The 22,890-nt window shown below is 43.1% G+C and overlaps 1 protein-coding gene across 1 annotated transcript in view; it reads right to left on the bottom strand.

Moving 5' to 3' along the window:
- LOC126260646 (galanin receptor type 2-like) overlaps positions 1-22,890 on the bottom strand; it is a 305,639-nt gene that overhangs the window by 11,088 nt on the left and 271,661 nt on the right. Inside the window, 4 exon segments of the mRNA XM_049957983.1 lie at positions 4,162-4,368; positions 6,687-6,695; positions 8,546-8,581; positions 12,414-12,441. Of these exon segments, the coding sequence (XP_049813940.1) occupies positions 4,162-4,368; positions 6,687-6,695; positions 8,546-8,581; positions 12,414-12,441 (280 nt within the window).

Genomic DNA, 22,890 nt, shown 5'->3' with positions numbered 1-22,890 from the left:
ACGAGATTCTGCAATTACATTCTGATTTTTAGATGACTGTATGTAGAAAAAAAGTTAATTTTGGATGTGCAAAATTCAAAACTCTGTTAATGGTACAGTTTGCACCATAAATTAATAACTTTGGTTCAGTGGTATTATGATCTTCTCAGGACACTACAATAAAATATTCAGATTAATTGCATTATTGGAATTTGAGCTGTGGCTTTTTACAAAAAAGACAATAAAAAATTAGAAATTCAAAGTCTGGAAAATATCAATCCTGTATATTTTATTATATTTTTCCCTTAAAACACAGCTCTTTTGCTTTACACATGCAAAAGTTTAGGTTTGTACACTAATAAATATGGCTGTAATGATTATTTTAAATAAATGTTTACATTTTCCGTTACATCCCCCCTTAAAAAAGAGTGAACACAAAGAGTTCAAGAACATGCACCGTGTGGCGCTGTGTGTTATAACCTAACTGACCTCTGTAGCCCATCTGTGTAGCAAAAGTAACATATTTGGCAATGTAACTTGAGTGCATAAGTGTGTGTGTGTCTGTGTTAGTGTGTGTGTGTGTGTGTGTGTGTGTGTGTGTGTGTGTGTGTGTGTGTAACAAACAAACTAAAAAGTTACCAACGGAAATGGGTAGTTAAAAAGTAAATAATTTGAATAAAGGAACCGTCATCAATATGTTTAAAATGTGTAATCATAGCGTAAGTGTAGTTGAGTACATCTGTGGTCGCAGATGAGGAGCGTGCCAGAAGATGGGTTTCAGTCAGTCCATGAGTGAAGGAAGAAGAACTAGCTTTAATGTTTGGGCAAGAAACATATATTTTAACTAACTGAAAATTGGTAAACTTATAACATGAATGAGGAATATAAGTACTGACACAGACTGTGGCATTTCCCTTGTTGTTTCCAAAGTTGGTGTTATTCATGATAGCAAGCTGCAGCATTTTGAGACCTGAGTCATAATAATAGCACCTACTCTTATCTGAGTAGGGTGTGAGTGGAACTAGCCTTGGATGATAGATCAGGGCAGGTCATACATGCTGCTTCAATCCCTTGTCTGTGCTTATCATTTGCAATTGCTGGATAAAGGCATTATCCTAATGTGTCCGATATCCTGGACCACATATTTTCTATGTGGGAGAGATGTGGATAAAGTGCTGCTCGAGGCTACAGCCGAACACTCTCTGTATCGAGGTAGGTCAGGATAGCACGAGCAAAACAATATATTACGTTATCTATATGAAAGGAAACGTCACGGTGACCACCAAAGCAGGGCACCAACAGCCACTGGCCTTAACACATAAGAAATGTGGTCGCCGTCCATATTATGCGAACTATGTTGTGTACTAAATGACACTGCAAACTACAGCCCTGTGTGCTGGGTGCATATGATGATGACGAACGTAATTTGGCGATTTACGTTCCTTTCAGGGGATATACACAGATACCTGATGCTTTATGCAGAAATAGTGCTTGTGAAAGGACTAGAAATTTTTCTTTTGTGTCCCGTGTTCTCTCCGGGCGCACTACCGTTAGTTAACCTCTCTCTCCTGCCCTGTCATGGGAAGCAGCGACAGTGGTCACCACGCTGAGAGTTATCAAATGTATGTGTGGATGCCTGCATTGTTGCAAACAAGCAACAGCTCCATTTAGTGACCTAAGGTACGTGACATAGGTGTACGGTCATTTGTGGCGAAGGATATAATATTTCTGTCCTCCAGGGTGTTTACTCGCATATAGCTACTGACAGCCTGCATTTGGTTATTTAGTGCCTTCCTGAACCAATCGATTCCATATTTATCGACTGCCAAGAACCACCAGCAGCAAAATCACGCGGTGATGAACTACAGTCTAGATAGGTCATGATCCTGCCACTGCCGACTTCTCACACTGTCTGTAGATGTTTCTCCTTCTTACACCGAGCGAAAGAATCCGTCTGAACAGGCCTCGGAAGGACCAACGGTTCCAATCGACCGCCGTGTCATCCTCAGCCAATAGGCGTCACTGGATGCGGACATGGAGGGTTTATGTGGTCAGTACAGTGCTCTCCAGGCCTTTGCCAGTTTTCGTGTCTGCAGTCGTTACTTCTCACTCAAATAGCTCTTCAGTTAGCCACAAAAACGGCTGATAGCACCCCGCTTGCCGACAGCGCACGGCAGACCCGAATAGTGACCCATCCAATTGGTAGACAACCTGACAGCGCTTAACGTCGGTGCTCTGATAAAAACCAGTGTTACCACTGCGGTAACGCCGTTCTCGTAATTCGATATTCGCACAAGGAAGCCAGTGCGTAACTTTCCTTATATACAGAATGTAGATGGCGTTACTCGTAGCTACACCCATGCTCTTAAAATAAGGGTAATGCTGATACATGGCGAAAGAACGCTCTTGTGGGCTGTTTTCGGGTTTAAATCACCTCGGGGTATGACCATGCGGTGCATTTGACCTGCGGTCGTCGCACGGTGGCGCTGGCAGCAGTCCACATACACAGAGGTGTGTTGGTGCATGTCAGAGTACGGTGCAGCGAGTAAGTGTGCAGACGTTTTCAGATGTGCAAACGATAACAGTGTGTTGAAAATGGCTCAAACAACACATATTGATGACGTTATGAGGGGTAGACTACAAAAGCGACTGGAGGCTGGTCAAACACAGCAGGTCGTAGCACGGGCCCTCCGTGTGCCACAAAGTGTGATCTCACGATTATGGCAACGATTCCAGCAGTCAGGAAACGTGTCCAGGCACCACAAGAAGACCGATATCTCACCCTCAGGGCCCGCAGACGGCCACGGAGTACTGCAAGTAGCCTTGCTCGGGACTTTACCGCAGCCACTGGAACAGTTGTCTCCAGACACACAGTCTACAGACGACTCAACAGACATGGTTTATTCGCCCAGAGACCTGCAAGGTGCATTCCACTGACCCCTGGTCACAGGAGAGCCCGTATAGCCTGGTGTCAAGAACACAGTACATGGCCATTGGAGCAGTGGTCCCGGGTTATGTTCACAGACGAGTCCAGGTATAGACTGAACAGTGATTCTCGCCGGGTATTTTCATCTGGCGTGAACCAGGAACCAGATACCAGCCCCTTAATGTCCTTCAAAGGGAACTGTATGGAGGTCGTGGTTTGATGGTGTGGGGTGGCATTATGATTGGTGCACGTACACCCCTGCATGTCCTTGACAGAGGAACTGTAACAGGTCAGGTGTATCAGGACGTCTTTTTGCACCAGTATGTCCCCCTTTTCAGAGGTGCAGTGTGTCCCATCTTCCTCCTGATGGATGATAGCGCACGGCCCCACCGAGCTGCCGTCGTGGAGGAGTACCTTTAAACAGAAGATATCAGGCGAATGGAGTGGCCTGCCTGTTCTCCAGACCTAAACCCTATCGAGCACGTCTGGGATGCTCTCGGTCGACGTAGCGCTGCACGTCTTCAAACCCCTAGGACACTTCATGAGCTCCGACAGGCACTGGTGCAAGAATGGGAGGCTATACCTCAGCAGCTGCTCGACCACCTGATCCAGAGTATGGCAACCAGTTGTGCGGCCTGTGTACGTGTGCATGGTGATAATATCCCATATTGACGTCGGATTACATGCGCAAGAAACAGTAAGGTTTTGTAGCACATGTGTTTCGGGACGGTTTTCTCAACTTATCACCAATACTGTGGACTTAAAGATCTGTGTCGTGTGTGTTCCCTATGTGCCTATGCTATTAGCGCCAGTTTTGTGTAGTGCCACGTTGTGTGGCACCACATTCTGCAATTATCCTTAATTTATGAGTATGAGTGTAGTTGGCGCACTTGCACTGACAGGTTGGTTATTTTTACATCGAAGCGTGTGGTACATTTCACGCCAACTCGACGTTTTCTGCTTGCTTTCTTTCTGGCGTTGCAGTTTTAAAGGGCAGCAATGTACATTATGGAACTGCCTTAAGGCTGGGTGGTAACATTTTCATGTTCATGCCTGACAGAAAGTAAAGCCCTAACCTCCGACTTTGTGAGGAATACTACTCTCGAAGCTGAGCCAGGTAAGGAAGCTTCATAGGAGTTGGTCTGAGATTCAGTCAGTCCCATTAGCTCTTTGCATCGACTTCACACAGGGTTTTTCTACAGTCGCAGGACTAGCAAGTGCGGCTAACAAACAGCGCCAGGTGGTGGGCGGCTTACCTGCTTCCGGTAGCGGTAGTGGTTGTGCTGGTGGTGATGGACGATGTCGGGCGCCTCCATGAGATGGCGCGCGATGACGCTGTAGAGCGCCACCAGCACGACGAGCGGCAGCAGGAAGAAGAGCGAGATGGCCGCCACGAAGAAGGCGGCCGCCCAGAAGGTGGCCGCCTCCGTCAGGCAGATGGCGACCACGCTGCCGTCTGTGTACTCCGCCAGCTCGTACGACGACAGCGCCGTCACCGGGCTGCGAACACGCGCCGTCGCGGGAACCGGTGTGGGCGCAGCATTTCCCTCTAATATCATTCCGTACTCTCGTACTAGACAGGTTTACTTGTTAAAGCATGGGTTCATAATGTCGTAGGGTTTGTAAGGTTTAGCAAATGAAATTAAAATTGTCAATGTGTGGCTCAGAGACTCAGTGAACTGTGCTTATACGTTGGTAGAGCGTACATTGTCCCAATAGCATCAACGTCCTCTCCTACAATGGTGGAAATCGGTATAAAGGCAGAGTTCCTACGAAAGTACACTACTGGCCATTAAAATTGCTACACCAAAAAGAAATACAGATGATAAACGGGTATTCATTGGACAGATATATTATACTAGAACTGACATGTGATTAAATTTTCACGCAACTTGGGTTCATAGATCCTGAGAAATCAGTACCCACAACAACCACCTCTGGCCGTAATAACGGCCTTGATACGCCTGTGCATTGAGTCAAACAGAGCTTGGATGGCGTGTAGAGGTACAGCTGTCCATGCAACTTCAACACGATACCACAGTTCATCAAGAGTAGTGACTATCGTATTGTGACGAGCCAGTTGCTCGGCCACCATTGACCAGACGTTTCCAATTGGTGAGAGATATGGAGAATGTGCTGGCCAGAGCGGTAATCGAACATTTTCTGTAGTCAGAAAGGCCCTACAGGACCTGCAGCATGCGGTCGTGCAATGTCCTGCTGAAATGTAGGGTTTCGCAGGGATCGAATGAAGGGTAGAGCCACGGGTCGTAACACATCTGAAATGTAACGTCCACTGTTCAAAGTGCCGTCAATGCGAACAAGAGGTGACCGAGACGTGTAACCAATGGCACCCCATACCATCACGCCGGGTGATACGCCAGTATGGCATTGACGAATACACGCTTCCAATGTGCATTCACCGCGATGTCGCCAAACACGGATGCGACCATCAAGATGCTGTAAACAGAACCTGGATTCATCCGAAAAAATGACGTTTTGCCATTCGTGCACCCAGGTTCGTCGTTGAGTACACCATCGCAGGCGCTCCTGTCTGTGATGCAGCGTCAAGGGTAACCGCAGCCATGGTCACCGATCTGATAGCCCATGCTGCTGCAAACGTCGTCGTACACCATCGCATGCGCTCCTGTCTGTGATGCAGCGTCAAGTGTAACCGCGGCCATGGTCTCCGAGCTGATAGTCCATGCTGCTGCAAACGTCGTCGAACTGTTCGTGCAGATGGTTGTTGTCTTGCAAACGTCCCCATCCGTTGTCCTAGGCATCGAGACGTGGCTGCACAATCCGTTACAGGCATGCGGATAAGATGCCTGTCATCTCGACTGCTAGTGATACGAGGCCGTTGGGATCCAGCACGGCGTTCCGTATTACCCTCCTGAACCCACCGATTCCATATTCTGCTAACAGTCATTGGATCTCGAGCAACGCGAGCAGCAACGTGCGATACGGTAAACCGCAATCGCGATAGGCTTCAATCCGACCTTTATCAAAGTCGGAAACGTGATGGTACGCATTTCTCTTCCATACACGAGGCATCACAACAACTTTTCACCAGGCAACGCCGGTCAGCTGCTGTTTGTGTATGAAAAGTCGGGTGGAAATTTTCCTCATGTCAGTACGTTGTAGGTGTCGCCACCGGCGCCTACCTTGTGTGAATGTTCTGGAAAGGTAATCATTTGCATATCACAGCATCTTCTTCCTGCCGATTAAATTTCACATCTGTAGCACGTCATCTTTGTGGTGTAGCAATTTTAACTCCAAGTAGTGTAATATACAATGTTTGAAATGTAACGAATTTATTATGAATGTAGTATTTAAATGGAAGACATAAATAATCATTTCGGAATTCCATGGTTTCTTTCACAGCATGAGTAACAAAATAGGGCGTTTTCCTTTCCCAGATGGAAAATGGTGCAGAGGTACCCACTGTCTTGGTGTGTTATTGAACTGTTAATACTTTGTCAAACCTCCGTTCTTCCTAACTACCCCAAAATTCTCTTCAGCATTTGATTTTCTTAGGGTTTGTAGTCCTTGGAGTCCTTGCTTCAGCTCACATTACATGGCTCAGCCTCAGATTGCCTTCCATTGCGAAATACATGCCTTGCAAAAATTCCCCAAAGATTTTCCATCGGGTTCATATCCAGGCTAGGGCAGGACAAGACTTATATCTTTATCTTCAAAACACTTTTTGTTGTAGAAGAAACATGCACAGACGCATTTTCTTGTAGAAATGTTAGACTTCCGTCTTCTAGGTCCTCATACATACTAATTCATTCTTTCTCTAGCATCTCAGCGTATATATTATAGTTCATTCTAGCATTCATTCCAGAAATACATGATTTACCTTTAGTGCGAATGGCTGCCCAAATCGTAACATTTCCACCTCCAAACTTTCTGCTCTTTCTTACGTGCTGGTCTGTTGTCAGATAATGCCATTCATATTGAAATACATCTCATCACTCAAGATCATAGACCATCTAAATTAAGCTTCTTATCATCACTCAAGATCACTTTAGCCTATTCGCGTCCACGACACATGTTTTTCAGCAAACTTCAATCTATCCTGTTTATGTTTAGGTGTTAGAGCAGGTTTCTGGAGTCTTTTCATTTGACAAAATTTCTAGTACAAGTCTGGCGGTTATTGCCAACTGTAAATCAGCAACAAGTTGAGAAGAGTAACAGTCTGGGCCCTTGCTTTATGCAAAAGTAACCGTTTCGACCATTCTGCATCCTAGTTTCAGTCCTGTTCTGTGCTCTGATGCGGATACACTGTGTTCTGGCTTGGGAGAAAGACGGACCTTTGTCTGGCGGGGTTCTGTGACGGTGTCGAGATGCTGCAACAATCAGCCGCGATAATATCAATTATTTGCCGAAGTGAAGATTAGATGAACTGGTAAGATTATTTTGCAGTGTTTGCTCACGATTACTCTATGATTAGCGATGCAGCAGTATCCTTCCGCATTGGCGAAATGAAATCTGGTAGGTTGCGCAAATTAGATAGAATGGAAGCTGATTTACCGACGTACATCATCCTTTCAATCCATCGTGCTGTGAATTCAAAGTTATCATCCTGTCCTGAATTATGAAAGAGTTACTGCCTTGTTTAAAGCAGTACACTGAGAACCCAAAATTTCAAACATTCATTGTGAAACTGAATTTTACATCTGCAGCTTTGAAAAACCAGGTGGGCTCGTAAACCATTTCTTTTCGTTCGGTATCGATACATGTGTTTATTAACTAACTTCTTTCTGAACTAATTCCTCTCAAATCAGGTCGTTTGTTTGTCGCTTGTGCTTGATACTGTACCGCGTTACGTGGCAGGTATCTCTCTGTAAGATGTCGATTCGATTTACGGCTATCGCATATTATCATGACACATATTGAACTGCAGTCGCAAAAGGTTAGTAATACATAGTTCCTCTTTCCATGCCATCCGGCTACAGATGAGGAAAAGATGGGCCGGCGAGCGCTGTTTCGACAATGGCTGCTTGCTTAATTTTGTTGCGGAGTGATCTCGCTTATTACTGTCGTATTAAGCGGAAATTATATTCAGAAGTTATATGGTGATTTTCATGGGTCAGTTGCTCTCTTATGCTTGAAGCTAATGATTAAAAAGGCGAGGAAAGATCCTCATTATTACCGCTGGACGCAGAGGGTAAACACCTATTTAACTGTAGATCACTGTCTTGATAAATCAGTGTTCAAATGATAGCTATATGATGCCCATTGTTCAGTTCAATTAGGTTTTGTAAGTGTGTGTGTGTCTGTGTCTGTGTGTGTGTGTGTGTGACTGTCTCTATTAAATATTATGGGTTAGATTGCCTTTCCGAATTGTTTTCAGGGACATAAGATTTATACTTAGTGCGTAGTTTAAAGGTCCAGGACTTAACTATTACTATGTAGGAGAATATTTCATATTCTTTTACACCACACTCGCCTTACAACAGCATATCGTTTGCAGTCTTCAGTCTTCTTAGACTATAGATTTTATAAATTCGTGAGAACTACGTCGTTCTTCTTCCAAAGATTCTCTTGTAAGTTCCCCGAGTGTTTGTGTATTGGCTATACCGACTAGTTACGATGCTCTTCTATCCTTGAATTTAACGACGTCTTCTGTCGTCCTACGTGATTACTGGAGACTCCAAACATTGGAATAATAGACTAGAACTGATGGCACTAACTTTTTGCTTGCCAAAACCTTTACAGATGCACTGCACTTTCCTACAGCCCTTCCGAGATGTACAGGTTTTATGTGATCGTCCTAATTCATATCGCTTCATAATGTTACGCCTAAATGCTTACGTGATTCGAGGTCCATTCCATGTTCATCACTAATATATTTATTCCGATACTATCAGACTATTTCTCTTGGTTATGGGCATTGCATTTAATTTGTCTATAGTTAAACAGAACTGCCATTCACTAAGCCTAGTGGAAATTTTTCGCCATGTCATTCTGCATTTACATACTATCATCCAACGACGATCCTTTCCTGCAGACAACAGCAACGTCAGCGTAACTTTTTTGTGTTGCTGGTCCTATCTGATAAATCGTTTAATGCATATAGACAACGTCTGAGGTCCTGTTAATCTTCCTAGGCACACAGCGGATATTGTTTTCGTTCTGCGGAGCATTCACCATGAAGTATAACTTACTGAGTGCTACTTATCGGACGAATCACATTTTTGAGAATTCATTCTACGCAACAAGTTTAGGTTTATATAAACTTACATATTTATAAATAATTGTGTTATAATTTATAAATCAGCTATATTGCGGAAAATTTTCAAACGAGACAGTCTCTCAGATCTAAAATCGCTAACGCAAGAGTCCCTTCGAGTCTAATGTTAAAAACTGTAAAAGAATTTGACGAGGATTCTGACAAACATCAACACGTCTGCCCAACGTACGTCGACCATAGCGGTGACGTGGACACAGTCACTGAGACGATACCCACTCAAGAGGAAAGACGTGACAAGAAGTTAAAAGACAGCCCTTATTGAGAATAGTGTCATCTTATACACACAAAAGCCCATCAGTCCTCAGACGCAATTATCAAGTAATGCAAAGTGACTACCAATTGCGAGTACATAAATTAAAACCGCTTTATGGTAAGCACAGAACAGCTAAGTGTGGTTACTGAAACCCTCTCCTCTCGAAAAAGAATACAGTATCTCATTCAGAGCCGATGTTGTTCTTACTAAACGTCGGTTGCACATCGTTCAAGGAGCAAGAATAATGAACGATGTTTGAGGACGTGCTGTGCAACTGAGAACAAAACGTTGATGTACATGAGTTATGGAATGTAACCCAGTAGTTTAACGTACTTATTCGTTGGTTACCGGACTTGAAAGTATGCAGCTCAGCAACGAGTATTTTCTGATTAGCCATATTTGACGTGACAGATTCCCTCACTTACTTCGTGAACAACATGAAGCCTTGAAATACTTTGCTTGTAAAGGGGTCCGCCTAGTACATAAGTATAAAAGAACGGACCCGTAACATTACATACCAACATTCTTAACATCCTGCAGAATTCTTGACTGCATTCTAAATTCGAATGTAACAAATTTCATTGAGACAAAAAAGTTTCTGTGCATAAATCAGCACGGGTTTAAAAATCACCAATCGTTCGAAACGCAGCTTGCCAATTTCCCACACGATATCCTGCGAACAATGGAAGAAGCGCAACTGGCAGATTCCAACCTCCAAGCTCTCTGGAAAGCATTTGGCACGGTGTCCCAGTGCAGACTCTTAACGATGGTCCCAGTACGAGCAATAGGCTCCCAGATATGTGAGTAGCTCGAAGACTCCGTTAGTAATAGAAATCAGTACGTTCTCCTCGACGGCGAGTAAACGGCAAAGATATCGCCAGTAGTGCCCCTGCGAAGTGTGATAGGAACGCTCTTGTTGTCTATATTCATAAATAATCTGACAGACGCGATCAGCAGCAACCTGAGACTGTATGCTGATGACGATATGATGTACGGGATAGTGTCGTCGTTGGGTGACTGTATGATCAGGATAACTTGGACAGAATTTCTATTTGGTGAGAAGAATAGCAGTTTGCTCTAAGTTAATTCATCTGAGTATAGTGTTAGTGGTGTACTGCTTGAGACAGTCACGTCTATTAAATATGTAGGCGTAGCGTTCAACGCGATATGAAATGGAACGAGCATAAAAGAACTGTAGCAGGGAAGGCGAATGGTTGGCTTCACTTTATTGGGAAAAGTTTAGAAAAGTGCGGCTCATCTGTGAAGGGAAATCACATAGATCACTAGTGCATAGGCATGCTGCTAGATTTGTTACTGTTGCTTTCGATCGACAAGCTAGTAGGCCCTATTACAGGGTTGCTTCCAGAATGCAAATGTGAATCTCTGGAGGGAAAACGACGTCCTTTTCACGAAACACTGTGGCGCAGGCAAGGATGGAGGTGGTACGTGGCTGGGGGTAATGTCGGCGTAAGTACCTGTGACTTCATTACAATTTATCAATGTCCTCACTTTAAATCAGAGGGCCTCAGAATCAGTAACACAGAAAGAAATTGCGCTCAAATTCCGCAAACATCACTTGGCAAAATCGTAAACCAAATATTGCTTTACAAAAACAAGACAGGTCCTCTTATGACAGTTTCCCTCTTAGCGACACTCCGAGAAATGCAGTGGATGTTGCTTCACAAGAAAGTGAGCACACACACTGAATCAGGACCTATAACTAATTAATATGCATCAGTAAGAACAATAATTAAAAAACTTCTTGATGCAAACCGCCTCAGTCTGTGTCGCCTGGCGACTAGGGGCTGTTGCAGGACGATTGATTCACAAATCCAGTTATATGGCTCCTTCCGTGTATAGCGATTTTACGACTATGGCGAGTGGGGCCTGAAGATGGCATCAATGTAATGCCGAATCTGGTAGCACATAGAAGTTCATAAAATAAAATAAATTTCTACAATACATACGGCTGTTGGTAAATCATTGCATCAAGAAGCTCATGCCAGCCGTCGTCCCACGATCCATAACGGATCAACGAAGATAATTAAAAAAAAAACTGCTATGTACAAGCTCAGGAATAATATTTCTAAACTAAAGCGACAAGTACACAGAAATCATCCAAAAGCTTAAATTGATTCTTCAATTCAAATTTAACTGACCAACAATAATAATTTCACGTAATGCGGACAAGGGCCACACATTGCTGGAATACAGGAACACCAAAGGGATTCAATAGCTGCAGGAACACTATATTGCAGACAAAATGTAAGAATTCAAATCCCTAACATAAGCTTAGCAAAGATATAATAACGCTCTCAAGGTTAGTTTAACACAGAACACTCCACAACAGAGGGTTATTTCATTAGAGTGCAACTTGGACTACCAGTGACACTACCCCTAAGACAATCAAACACAGAACGACACTGACTCATACACTTGTTGGGACAACATTAATCCTGTGGCCCATGCTGTTCACTGCAGTGGACAGCTTTTTATGATCGCTTCTCTGGCGTTTTCGACCAGTCACGAGGCTACAAATGCATGCAGGACACAGCACCGGTAGGGTGAGCGCACTACAGTGAACAGTCCATCTGTAGTGTCAGTACTAACCCAAAATGCCAGAGAAGTGACCATTAGTAGCAGCTGTCCACTGCAGTGGACGCTATTGTGCCGCGGAGTTAAAGAAAATTACTGCTCAAGTGTACAATGAATCTCTCTTTCTGTCTCTTTCTGTCTCTCTCTCTCTCTCTATCCTCTTGCAGCGCCGCCCTGCAAGGACCAAAACTGTGGGCAGAATTCACTTGTCTCAGGAAACAGCCAGGCATCGTCCATCCGCTTGGCTCAGGATCCGATGTCGGCGTGTTGACACCAAGTTGCCACTAGCCAAAAGTCCAGGCTCGATCCCCACACAAGGATATCCTACCGCTACGTAACTCACAGCTCCGCAACGGCTTTTCAAGCTCGCTTCCTTCCTAGCTGGCTCTCCGCTGACCCACTACCTTTCTCCAGCTGCTCCGTGAGGAAAGGCTAGAGTGTATGGACGGGCCTGCTGACGGGATGCAAGGCACCGGGGACAGCCTGTGTTGTTAGCAAAACAACTCCTAGTGGCCGTCCCTCCTCTAGTCCACTGCGCCCACCATTCGCAGTCCAAGAACCGACTGTCTCGCTGACTTCCCACCGGTCAATCCAACACTTTCGCGTCTCGTCTGCTGGTGAATCTCATCTCGCCCCATGCCAGCTTGCGGTGGCACCGACCACAAGCTACACCTTGTACCCCCTCTACGCGACCGCGGCGTTACTTATCATTCGAGACGCCCAGCAAGCGGACGGAAATTTGAACATACCGTAATCCACAACACAAGAATAGCCAGGAAACGTTGAGAACCGGCACTAGCCGTTGACTGCAGGACGATTCTACTGATACCAACTTACACTGCCTTTAAGGAGCGTGAAGACAAGAGAAATTAGGTCTCAAATGGAGGCATATGGCAGACGTTTTTCACACGCTCCATTTGCGAGTGGAGCAGGAAAGGGAATATTTCATAATGTTTGAGATTACATCTGGATAACACTGACATCTGGTCACGATAGTTCAGCTGACAACCATTCATCCATATTCAGATGAGTGTTTACATTGGATATTGCTGGTGCACGTTGCTAAGTTTATATCAAAAATTGGCCGGAAGAGTGTGAGCGTAGGTTACCGTTGCATGAGAGCCTTTTGTCCAGTGTAACGCCCTCTGTCGAATATGGGTGCAAGATATAGGGTTAAGGCTCAACCCATCCAAAACCGAAGTGGTAATGTGTGGACATTCTAGGCTCATAAGCCCGAAATATCGGGAATTCCAACCATCTTTAACCATAAATGAGACAAATATCAACTTCTCTCCGTCAGAAACTCTAGGAGTAATAACAGATGAAAATCTAAACTGGAATGATGACGTCACTGCAATGTGCAAGAAGGCATCAGCCTCTCTCCGTGCACTACAGAACTATAAAAAGCTCTTCTGTCTTGACCTGAAAAAGAAACGTGTAGAAACACTTATACATCCAATTATTGATTACAGCGGCGTTATCCGGTGAGGTCTTTCTCGGGAAAGCTTCCAGCAGCTGTAACTGGTTATGAATGCCATTTTAGTTTTGTTTGTGATGTTCGACTCTTTGATCACATTGCACCATCCTATTCATAGCTATCCTGGCTGCGACAAGACAACCGCAGAGATTTCCATACCCTTTGTTTTCTCTACTGTCTTATCAAAGAATACAGTCTCGTCGACCTTAACGTGGTTGGCTGAACAACATGGCGGAAATACTCGTTCTTATCAGAGCCAAATCCTTACTGCCTCACTGCATCGCACAGCTACATTCTCGAAGTCCTCTGTCAGAAGCAGGAACCCGACTCTAAAATAACCTCACCTGTTTGTTGTATTAGAGAGATGAATAACATCTCTAGTTTCAGAAGACAGTTAATGACATATCTATTATGGGGGTCCGCAGCTCGTGGTCGTGTGGTAGCGTTCTCGCTTCCCACGCCCGGGTTCCCGGGTTCGATTCCCGGCGGGGTCAGGGATTTTCTCTGCCTCGTGATGACTGGGTGTTGTGTGATGTCCTTAGGTTAGTTAGATTTAAGTAGTTCTAAGTTCTAGGGGACTGATGACCATAGATGTTAAGTCCCATAGTGCTCAGAACCATTTGAACCATCTATTATGGGGCGTAGGACGTCAAACGGGCCGACTTGGAACAGGAGAGGCACCAAGGACATTTTAATTTGCAGTGTCTATACTTTTACAAATAAATTCATAAAACTTTGTCAGCAGGACCAGGAAGGATTCAGGATTCACACTCATAGCAATAAAAAGTTCAAAAACATAACAAAATAATTTTTTAGATGTGAAATTTCATCATAGTTCCACTTACTATCGGTTGCATTTTGTTGCTATAGGTGCACTTTTTTCATAAGAAAGATTCTTCTGAATTTTGCACAGCATACAAACCATACTTACACTTGTATGAAACTCAAGAATTTTCCAAATCTGTTAAAAACTGTGGTAAAGTTGAGATAATTAGCTATAAAATTTGAGTTTTTTCTTAACGTGAAGTTTAAAATATAACAGCTCATTCATTTTTTCATAAATTAAATAAATTCTGGAGTTTCATACAGTCTATAAGTACGGTTCGTATACTGTGCAAAATTCATCGAAGAATCTCTCTTTCTTATGAAAAAAGTGTACCTATAGCAACAAATGCAGCCAATAGTAAGTGAAAAAATGATGAAATTTCACATGTAAAGAAATATATTTTGTTATGTTTTTGAACTTTCACTGCTATGCGTGTGAATTCTGAATTTTTCCTGGTCATGCTGACAAAGTTTTATGAATTTATTTGCAAAAGTATAGACACTGCAAATTAAAATGTCCTGTGGTGCCTCTGCTGCTCCAACTCGGCCCGTTTAACGTCCTATCCCCTTCAAAACAACAATAGGGATTAGAATTACCCTTCTACACTCTCTTTCCAACCAGTATTTCCTCATTTCCCAGTATTCTTAGCTGATGCAGTCTCCTTAAATTTTCTTTCCCTGTTGTGTACACCTACAAATGCACTTTACATCTGCCACTGCCATACTGATATTGTTGTCATCTTAATTATTAGCGTTATTATTTCTACTACCACTAACAGTGGCAGCAGATGCAATAGTACAAGAACTGTCAGTATTAACGTTATTAGTTCAAAGTCAGTGTTATTTACTCATACTGACACTTTTGACACTCAAATCTTTTAATACGAGCTCTATGTCGTACTAAAATTGTTATTTCTTAAGTAACTGTGATGTAAAATGATACTGTACATGTGAAACCCTGGTCCGATGTAAGAGAGGGCCTGACGGCCTTAATCAGATCACATTAAACAGATAAACAGAATGTCGCTACAGCAAACAAAGAAATAAGAGAAGAACATAAACTATATGTGACTGTAATTAGAAGAATACAGTCGAATTATTTAATCCTCGGTATTTTGCAATTGGTTCTATACTACAGTAAGACCCAACTCTTAAATACATTATATGCGTCATACAATGTCCGTTGTTGCACATGAGACGTAAAGAAAATTGGAAACGTTACGGTTTTCGTCAGTGCTACCTTTTTTGAACGCTACATTTCCACACACTGTACAGTGTAAGGGTCATTTCCAGTAAAGAGCGATGATGTGCACTGTATTCGAGATATCCGTATATGGGATGTTAAGTATAATGCAAAGATGTTGTGAATGCTCCAGGCTTGAATGGTAGACACATACTGGGGATACTGTTCATTGCGTGTCCGTTATTCCTAAGGCATTTACGTTTGGACAATACTTTGCTTCAGTAAAAATATCTTGAGAAAAAAATACATCACTGCACACATAGTATGTAATATATTTTGAATCTGCCCGTGTAATAAATGACAGCTAACGAAAGCTGAGTAATAAAAATCCTTTGAGAAGAATACCTTTTAATCTGATATCTTACATGAAGCTTGCTACTGTAGGAGGCTCCTACCAAATTATTTTAAACTTCGTTAATGAAAACTGCTCCAGAGTTCTGGTTCTTGTTCCACAGATTTCATTTTTCCCAGGAAAAGCGTTGGGTTCTGGCCTAATTTTGGTTACCTTTCACTACTTTTACAGAGGATCCGTGACAGTCGGTTTCAACCTACTTAAAACAATGTGTATTTGAGCTCTCTGCCTTGTCAGGAATTGTAAAGCCTATTACTGTCTCTATTAATAAATGAAAAAAGCATGAAAATTCACAAATTATCTTTTTCGATGCATTTTGTTTACATTTCTCTTTGCTGAGGATTCGAATCTTGAGGTTGAAGATAATCCTCGTCCTTACAGCCCCATCCATCTACATCTACATCCCGTACACAATACTCAAGCCACGAGAGGACCGGCTATAAAATGACGAGGCTGATGCTGTCACAGAGTAAGTATACGGCGCCAAAGATGAATGACCAGTAACTGTGAAGCGTGAAGCTTTCTGAGTGAAATGTGGCATCTCTGGTGTTTCTAGTCAAATCAGTGTGGCCGTGGCCTTTGTTTGTGTAAGAGCTCTTGGTTCGTTTTGCCAGATAAATGGTAAGTGTGACAACAGAGAAATGAATTGCCCTGAAGTTTCACATGAAACTTGGAAAAACTGCTACTGAAATCTGTTTTAGTACAAGAAGTGCATGGCGAAGTCTGTTTATCCTGTACGCGAGTTTCTGAGAGGTACAAGGGTTTCCAAGATGACTGAGAAGAAGTTGAAGATGACTCACGCCCGGGACGCCCTTCACCATAAAAAAAACTGATGAAAATATGGAAAAAGGAGGTAATGTGATTCGATCTGACAGTCGGTTGGTATTATATCGATTACTGAAACTGTAGGAATTGACAAATAATGTGGATGGCCAATTTTACGTAACCAGTTTAACATGAGAAAAATGTGTGCGAAGTTGGTGCTGAAAATTCTCACGATCGAACAAAAATAATATCGTGAAAATGTTTGTTTTGACTGTTTGAATATCGTTGAAAATGATTCAAATATCTCGGAGGGAGTAATAACATGTGGCGAATATTAGTAATTCATTTATTATCCAGAAACCAACTGCCAATCTATGCTCTGGAAGGGCCCAATTACACAGAGAGCGAAAAAAGCTCGAATGAGCAAATCGAGATTCACAGCGATGATGTTCCTTTTTTTCGATATTCATGAAACGGTGTATATTCACTGGGTTCCTGTAGATCAAGCTATTAATCAAAATTACTACATCGAGGTTCTTGTTCAACTGCGCGAGAAAATAATAATAATAATAATAATAAAGGCCGGGATTGTGGAAGAACAAAGCATGGGTTCTGCATCAAGACAACGCACCGGATAATACCCGCATTGTCTCTTATGTGGTTTCTCGCGACGTAGAGCAGCCCAGTGTTATACCAGCCACCTTATTCGACTGACCTAGCTCCATGTGACGTTTATTTATTCTCCAAGGTCAAATGTGAATTAAAAGGAACAATATTTCAGTCCGCTGAAGCAGTGAAAGAAAAAGCGGTACGTGTCATCAAGGAGCTCTCAGAGGAAGACAGCCAGTACTGTTTCTATCAGTGGAAAATTCACATGGAGCGTTGTAGGGATAAAGAAGGGAGCATTTTGATGGAGACAATAACTAAATGTATATGTTTTTTACATAAAACGTTTTACAGCAATAGTTTCGTTATTTTGTACCCATACCACATGTGGTGCCGCTGCTAGTTATCCCTTTTCCTGCTGCAAACAAGAGTCTATATACTTACGCACTACCCTTGATGTCTCTTATTTTGTCTCCTCGGACATTGCGAGAGATATAATCAGGTAAGCGGCAGTATGATCGTTCTACTGTCTGACGCAAGAGTCTATTCTCTGACCTTTGTCACTAGCATTTAGTGAAAAGAACGTTCACCAATTACCATTTGAAATCCGTATTACTCCAGTGTTGCTAAAACTCATCCGTAACAAATCGAGCAATACGTATACGTATATATACGTATAATTGCTTTGATGTCGTCCTCTAATCTGACGCATGAAGATTCTAAACACTATAGCAGTTCTCAATAATGGACCACAGAAGAGTTCTATAAGCGTTAATAGACGAGTCACATGTTGCGAGGATTACCCAACAAACCAAAGTCGAACCAGTCGCCCTACCGAGAACGGACCTTACGTGCTCGATGCGTTTCATGTCGCTTTGTAACGTTACGCCTAGATATTTATGCGATGTAATTGTGTCAATCAGGACATCATTAATACTGCACTCAGACATCATAGAATTTTTTTCTACTCATCTGCATTAATTAACATCTTTCGAGATTTAGAGTAAGTGTCGAACTTGCGTCTGTAATAGAAAGCGGTAATTATAATGTAACAGTGAATTTATGACCAGCAGCTTGATGGTCCTAAATAGACATCCGCCGTCAACTTGGTCGTACTTTTCGCATAGAAAACTTTATTAAGGAATCGGTCGCATTGTGTGCCTCGCCGCTCAGTGTTAAGGCAGCGCAAGGTGGGCGACATCCACAGCTCCACTTTTACATAGTGCTGGTCGCACCTGTCGCTAGGAGGGGCGGACGCCTCCCTTTCCGATGCGGCGCGCGTCGGTGCTTGATCAGCAGCTGCCACCCTCCTACACAGCAAGAGAAACTCAGAGAGCTGCTTCCACACCGTTCTTAGCTACCAGTACCAGCTGCCGGTGAATGGTGGGCCGCTCGTGCCGGCTGCCCGGGCGCATACAGAGAGCTCTTTTTTGCACCATCTGCGAGTCTAAAAAAAAATAGCAAGTTTATGCCCTGAAGTGTAGCGCATTCGGGCGCTGCGTTCTGAGAACTAAACACTATACCTGTTGTTTCCTGTCCAGCCCACAACTGCATTCTGTCAGGAAGTTCCATCTTAAGTAACAGAGGTCAGGAGTATCACATATCCCAGACATGTTGTTCGATGACAACCGTGTGTATAAGAAATGGTCTCTAACACATAAAACACGACACACCACGAAGGGTTATCGCAATGGGACAGAAATCGTTATATGTGATCTACACGTTCAGACAAACAATTTTATTATAATTTCAGAAAAGTTGGATCATTTATTCAAGAGAAAATTCTGTCAGTCAGTAACACGTTAGTTCATCTCTGGCACTTACGCATGCAGCTATTAGGCTTGCCATTGACTAACAGAGTTTTTGCATGTCCTTCTGAGGGATATTGTGCCAAATTCTGTCCAATTAGCGCTTTAGATTGTCTAAATCCCGAGCTGGTTGGAGGGCCCTGCCCATAATGCTCCATACTTTCCCTGTTGATGAGAGATCCGGCCACCTTGCTGACGAAGGTAGGGTATGGCAAGAACGAAGATAAAATGGAGAAACTTTCGCTGTGTGCGAGCGGGCATTATCATGATGAAATGTAAGCCCAAGATCGCTAGTTACGAAGGGCAACAACATGGAGCGTAAAATATCGTTGACATACTGCTGTGCTGAAACTGCAACGCGGATGACAACCAAAGGGGTCCTGATATGAAAAGAAATGGCACGCCAGACCTTTACTCCTGGTCCCGAGCGACTGTCAGGGTGGCATCCCACCGCCCTCTGGGGCGTCTTAGGTCTGCAATCTCGTTGACTGGAATAGAATAGTCTTTAATGAAGAGTGTCGTTTCGAAATGAGCCCCAATAAGCAGTGAAGACTCTTGTGGAGACGCTCGGACAGTGGTGGAATACCAGCCTGACTATCAGGAGTGATAGTCTGGGGCGTCATTTCTTAAACCTTACCTTGGCCAGCTAGGTCTCCGGATCTCTCCTCAATTGAGATCGACTGGAGAATTATAAGCATGGCCGGCCACTGTGACGGAGTGGTTCTAGGCGCTTCAGCTCGGAACCACGCGGCTGCTACTGTCTTAGGTTTGAATCCTGCTTCGGGCATGGATGTGTTTGATGTCCTTAGGTTAGGTTAGGTCTACGTAGCTCTACGCCTAGGGGACTGATGACCTTAGATATTAAGTCCCATAGCACTTAGAGCCACTACGAGTGTGGTCCTCCAATCAGCTCGGGATTTTGACGATTCAGCTCGCCAGTTGGACATAATTTGGCGCGATGCCCCTCAGGAGGACGCCCAGTAACACTGTCAATCAATGACAAGCCGAATTACTGCTTGTATAAGGGCCAGAGATTGACCAACGCTCGATTTGTGAACGTCTTTTTGCTGAAGAATTCATCGAAATTTTCTGAAATTTAGGCATTCGTTTACTGTGTATCACATCTAACAATTTCCGTGTCAATAGGATAATTACTTCGTGGTGAGTTGTTTTTTATGCCTTAGAGTTAACACGAAGTAGATTGACAACCCGCTAAGAACTATATTAACCCTCTTAATGCATAGTCAGAGAATACTTTTCATTGTTCCTTATTACTGAAAATGTTTGAATTTCTAGTCACAGAAGGAGCACCTGATAATTGGATCCCTTTGTGAGTGCGTGCATAGTCATAAGCAACTGTACAAAGAAATAGAGGATACAAGATGACTTGGACAGGATTTGTGATTGGTGTAAAGAATGGCAGCTAACTCTAAATATAGATAAATGTAAATTAATGCAGATGAATAGGAAAAAGAATTCTGTAATGTTTGACTACTCCATTAGTAGTGTAGCGCTTGACACAGTCACGTCGATTAAATATGTGGGCGTAACATTGCAGAGCGATATGAAGTGGGACAATCATGTAATGGCAGTTGTGGGGAAGGCGGATAGTCGTCTTCGGTTCATTGGTAGAATTTTGGGAAGATGTGGTTCATCTGTAAAGGAGACCGCTTATAAAACACTAATACCACCTATTCTTGAGTACTGCTCGAGCGTTTGGGATCCCTATCAGATCGGATTGGGGGAGGACATAGAAGCAATTCAGAGGCGGGCTGCTAGATTTGTTACTGGTAGGTTTGATCATCACGCGAGTGTTACGGAAATGCTTCAGGAACTCGGGTGGGAGTCTCTAGAGGAAAGGAGGTGTTCTTTTCGTGAATCGCTACTGAGGAAATTTAGAGAACCAGCATTTGAGGCTGACTGCAGTACAATTTTACTTCCGCCAACTTACATTTCGCGGAAAGACCACAAAGATAAGATAAGAGAGATTAGGGCTCGTACAGAGGCATATAGGCAGTCATTTTTCCCTCGTTCTGTTTTGGAGTGGAACAGGGAGAGAAGGTGGTAGTTGTGGTACGAGGTACCCTCCGCCACGCACCGTATGGTAGATTGCAGAGTATGTATGTAGATGTAGATGTAGATGTAGATGTAGATGTAGATGTAGAAGTAGAGACTGCTTAATTATATCTTACAAAGAATTGTTGAATCTTAGGACATATTCTGAGCTCAACCTTAAAAAAAACTGCTTAAACGTAATGACCCCATCCTTAATAACAAGCGCGGATTCCGAAAAAACTTGGGCATGCGAAGCCGAATTCTCGCTTTTCTCATATGTCCTCCTAGAAAGCGTGGATCAAGGCGACCAGAGGCATATGGTATTTCTTTAGTTGCCAAAATCATACGAGTCAGTAACACACCAACTGTAATTAACGTAATTACGAACATACGAGTACCAACGGAAATTTGTGACTGGACTGAGGATTGCTTGGTAGGGAGAAAGCAGTATGGTATCTTGCACGGAGAGTCATCGTCAGATGTAGAAATAATCTCGGTCATGACCCAGGTAAGTGCAATGCGACTCTTGGTGTTACGTTGTATGTTAATGATCTCGCACACAACATTAATACTAACTGTAGACATTTAGCAGATGGTGCCTTTTTCTATAACTAATTGCTGTATGAACACACTGCTGAGTTATCCAGTCAGATTTTGACAAGGTAGAGAAGTAGTTTAAAGATTGACATCTTACTTTAAATGTCCACAGATATACAATTTTACGCTTCACATAACGTGGTAACCTATTGTAACGCGTTAAAATTAATTTTGAACTGTTTCGTGTCGTTACGTAAATAACGTGGTCGTTTCAATCTAAATGATGTAGAACAGATGAAGGATGTAAAATTGCTTTTGTTTGTTGTAACTAGAGTCAGTGTGTGTGTGTGTGTGTGTGTGTGTGTGTGTGTGTGTGTGTGTGTGTGTGTGTGTGTGGGCGAGCTGGCCGCTATACAACGAAATAGCAGCAGCAAGATATTATATTTGATTGTTATAGAATAAGCAAAACGAGGATAATGGAATGTAGTCAAATTAAATCGGGTGATGCTGAGGGGATTAGATTAGGAAATGAGACACTTAAAGTAGTAAAGGAGTTTTGCTATTTAGGGAGCAAAATAACTGATGATGGTCGAAGTAGAGAGGATATAAAATGTAGACTGGCAATGGCAAGGAAATCATTTCTGAAGGAGAGAAATTTGTTAACATCGAGTATAGATTTAAGTGTCAGGAAGTCGTTTCTGAAAGTATTTGTATGGAGTGTAGCCATGTATGGAAGTGAAACATGGACGATAACCAGTTTGGACAAGAAGAGAATAGAAGCTTTCGAAATGTGGTGCTACAGAAGAATGCTGAAGATAAGGTGTGTAGATCACGTAACTAATGAGGAGGTATTGAATAGTATTGGGGAGAAGAGAAGTTTGTGGCACAACTTGACTAGAAGAAGGGATCAGTTGGTAGGACATGTTTTGAGGCATCAAGGGATCACAAATTTAGCATTGGAGGGCAGCGTGGAGGGTAAAAATCGTAGAGGGAGACCAAGAGATGAATACACTAAGCCGATTCAGAAGGATGTAGGTTGCTGTAGGTACTGGGAGATGAAGAAGCTTGCACAGGTTAGAGTAACATGGAGAGCTGCATCAAACCAGTCTCAGGACTGCAGACCACAACAACAACAACAACAGAATAAGGGTAGCGCCCTACGTGTGTCTAGATTTATGGTTCAGCTATGGTTATGTGGAAAGAAGTAGTTAGT

The sequence above is a fragment of the Schistocerca nitens genome, chromosome 5 (genome assembly GCF_023898315.1).
Source record: "Schistocerca nitens isolate TAMUIC-IGC-003100 chromosome 5, iqSchNite1.1, whole genome shotgun sequence".
In the NCBI taxonomy this organism is placed as follows: Eukaryota; Metazoa; Arthropoda; class Insecta; order Orthoptera; family Acrididae; genus Schistocerca; species Schistocerca nitens.
This window is presented reverse-complemented; position numbering and strand designations above follow the sequence as displayed.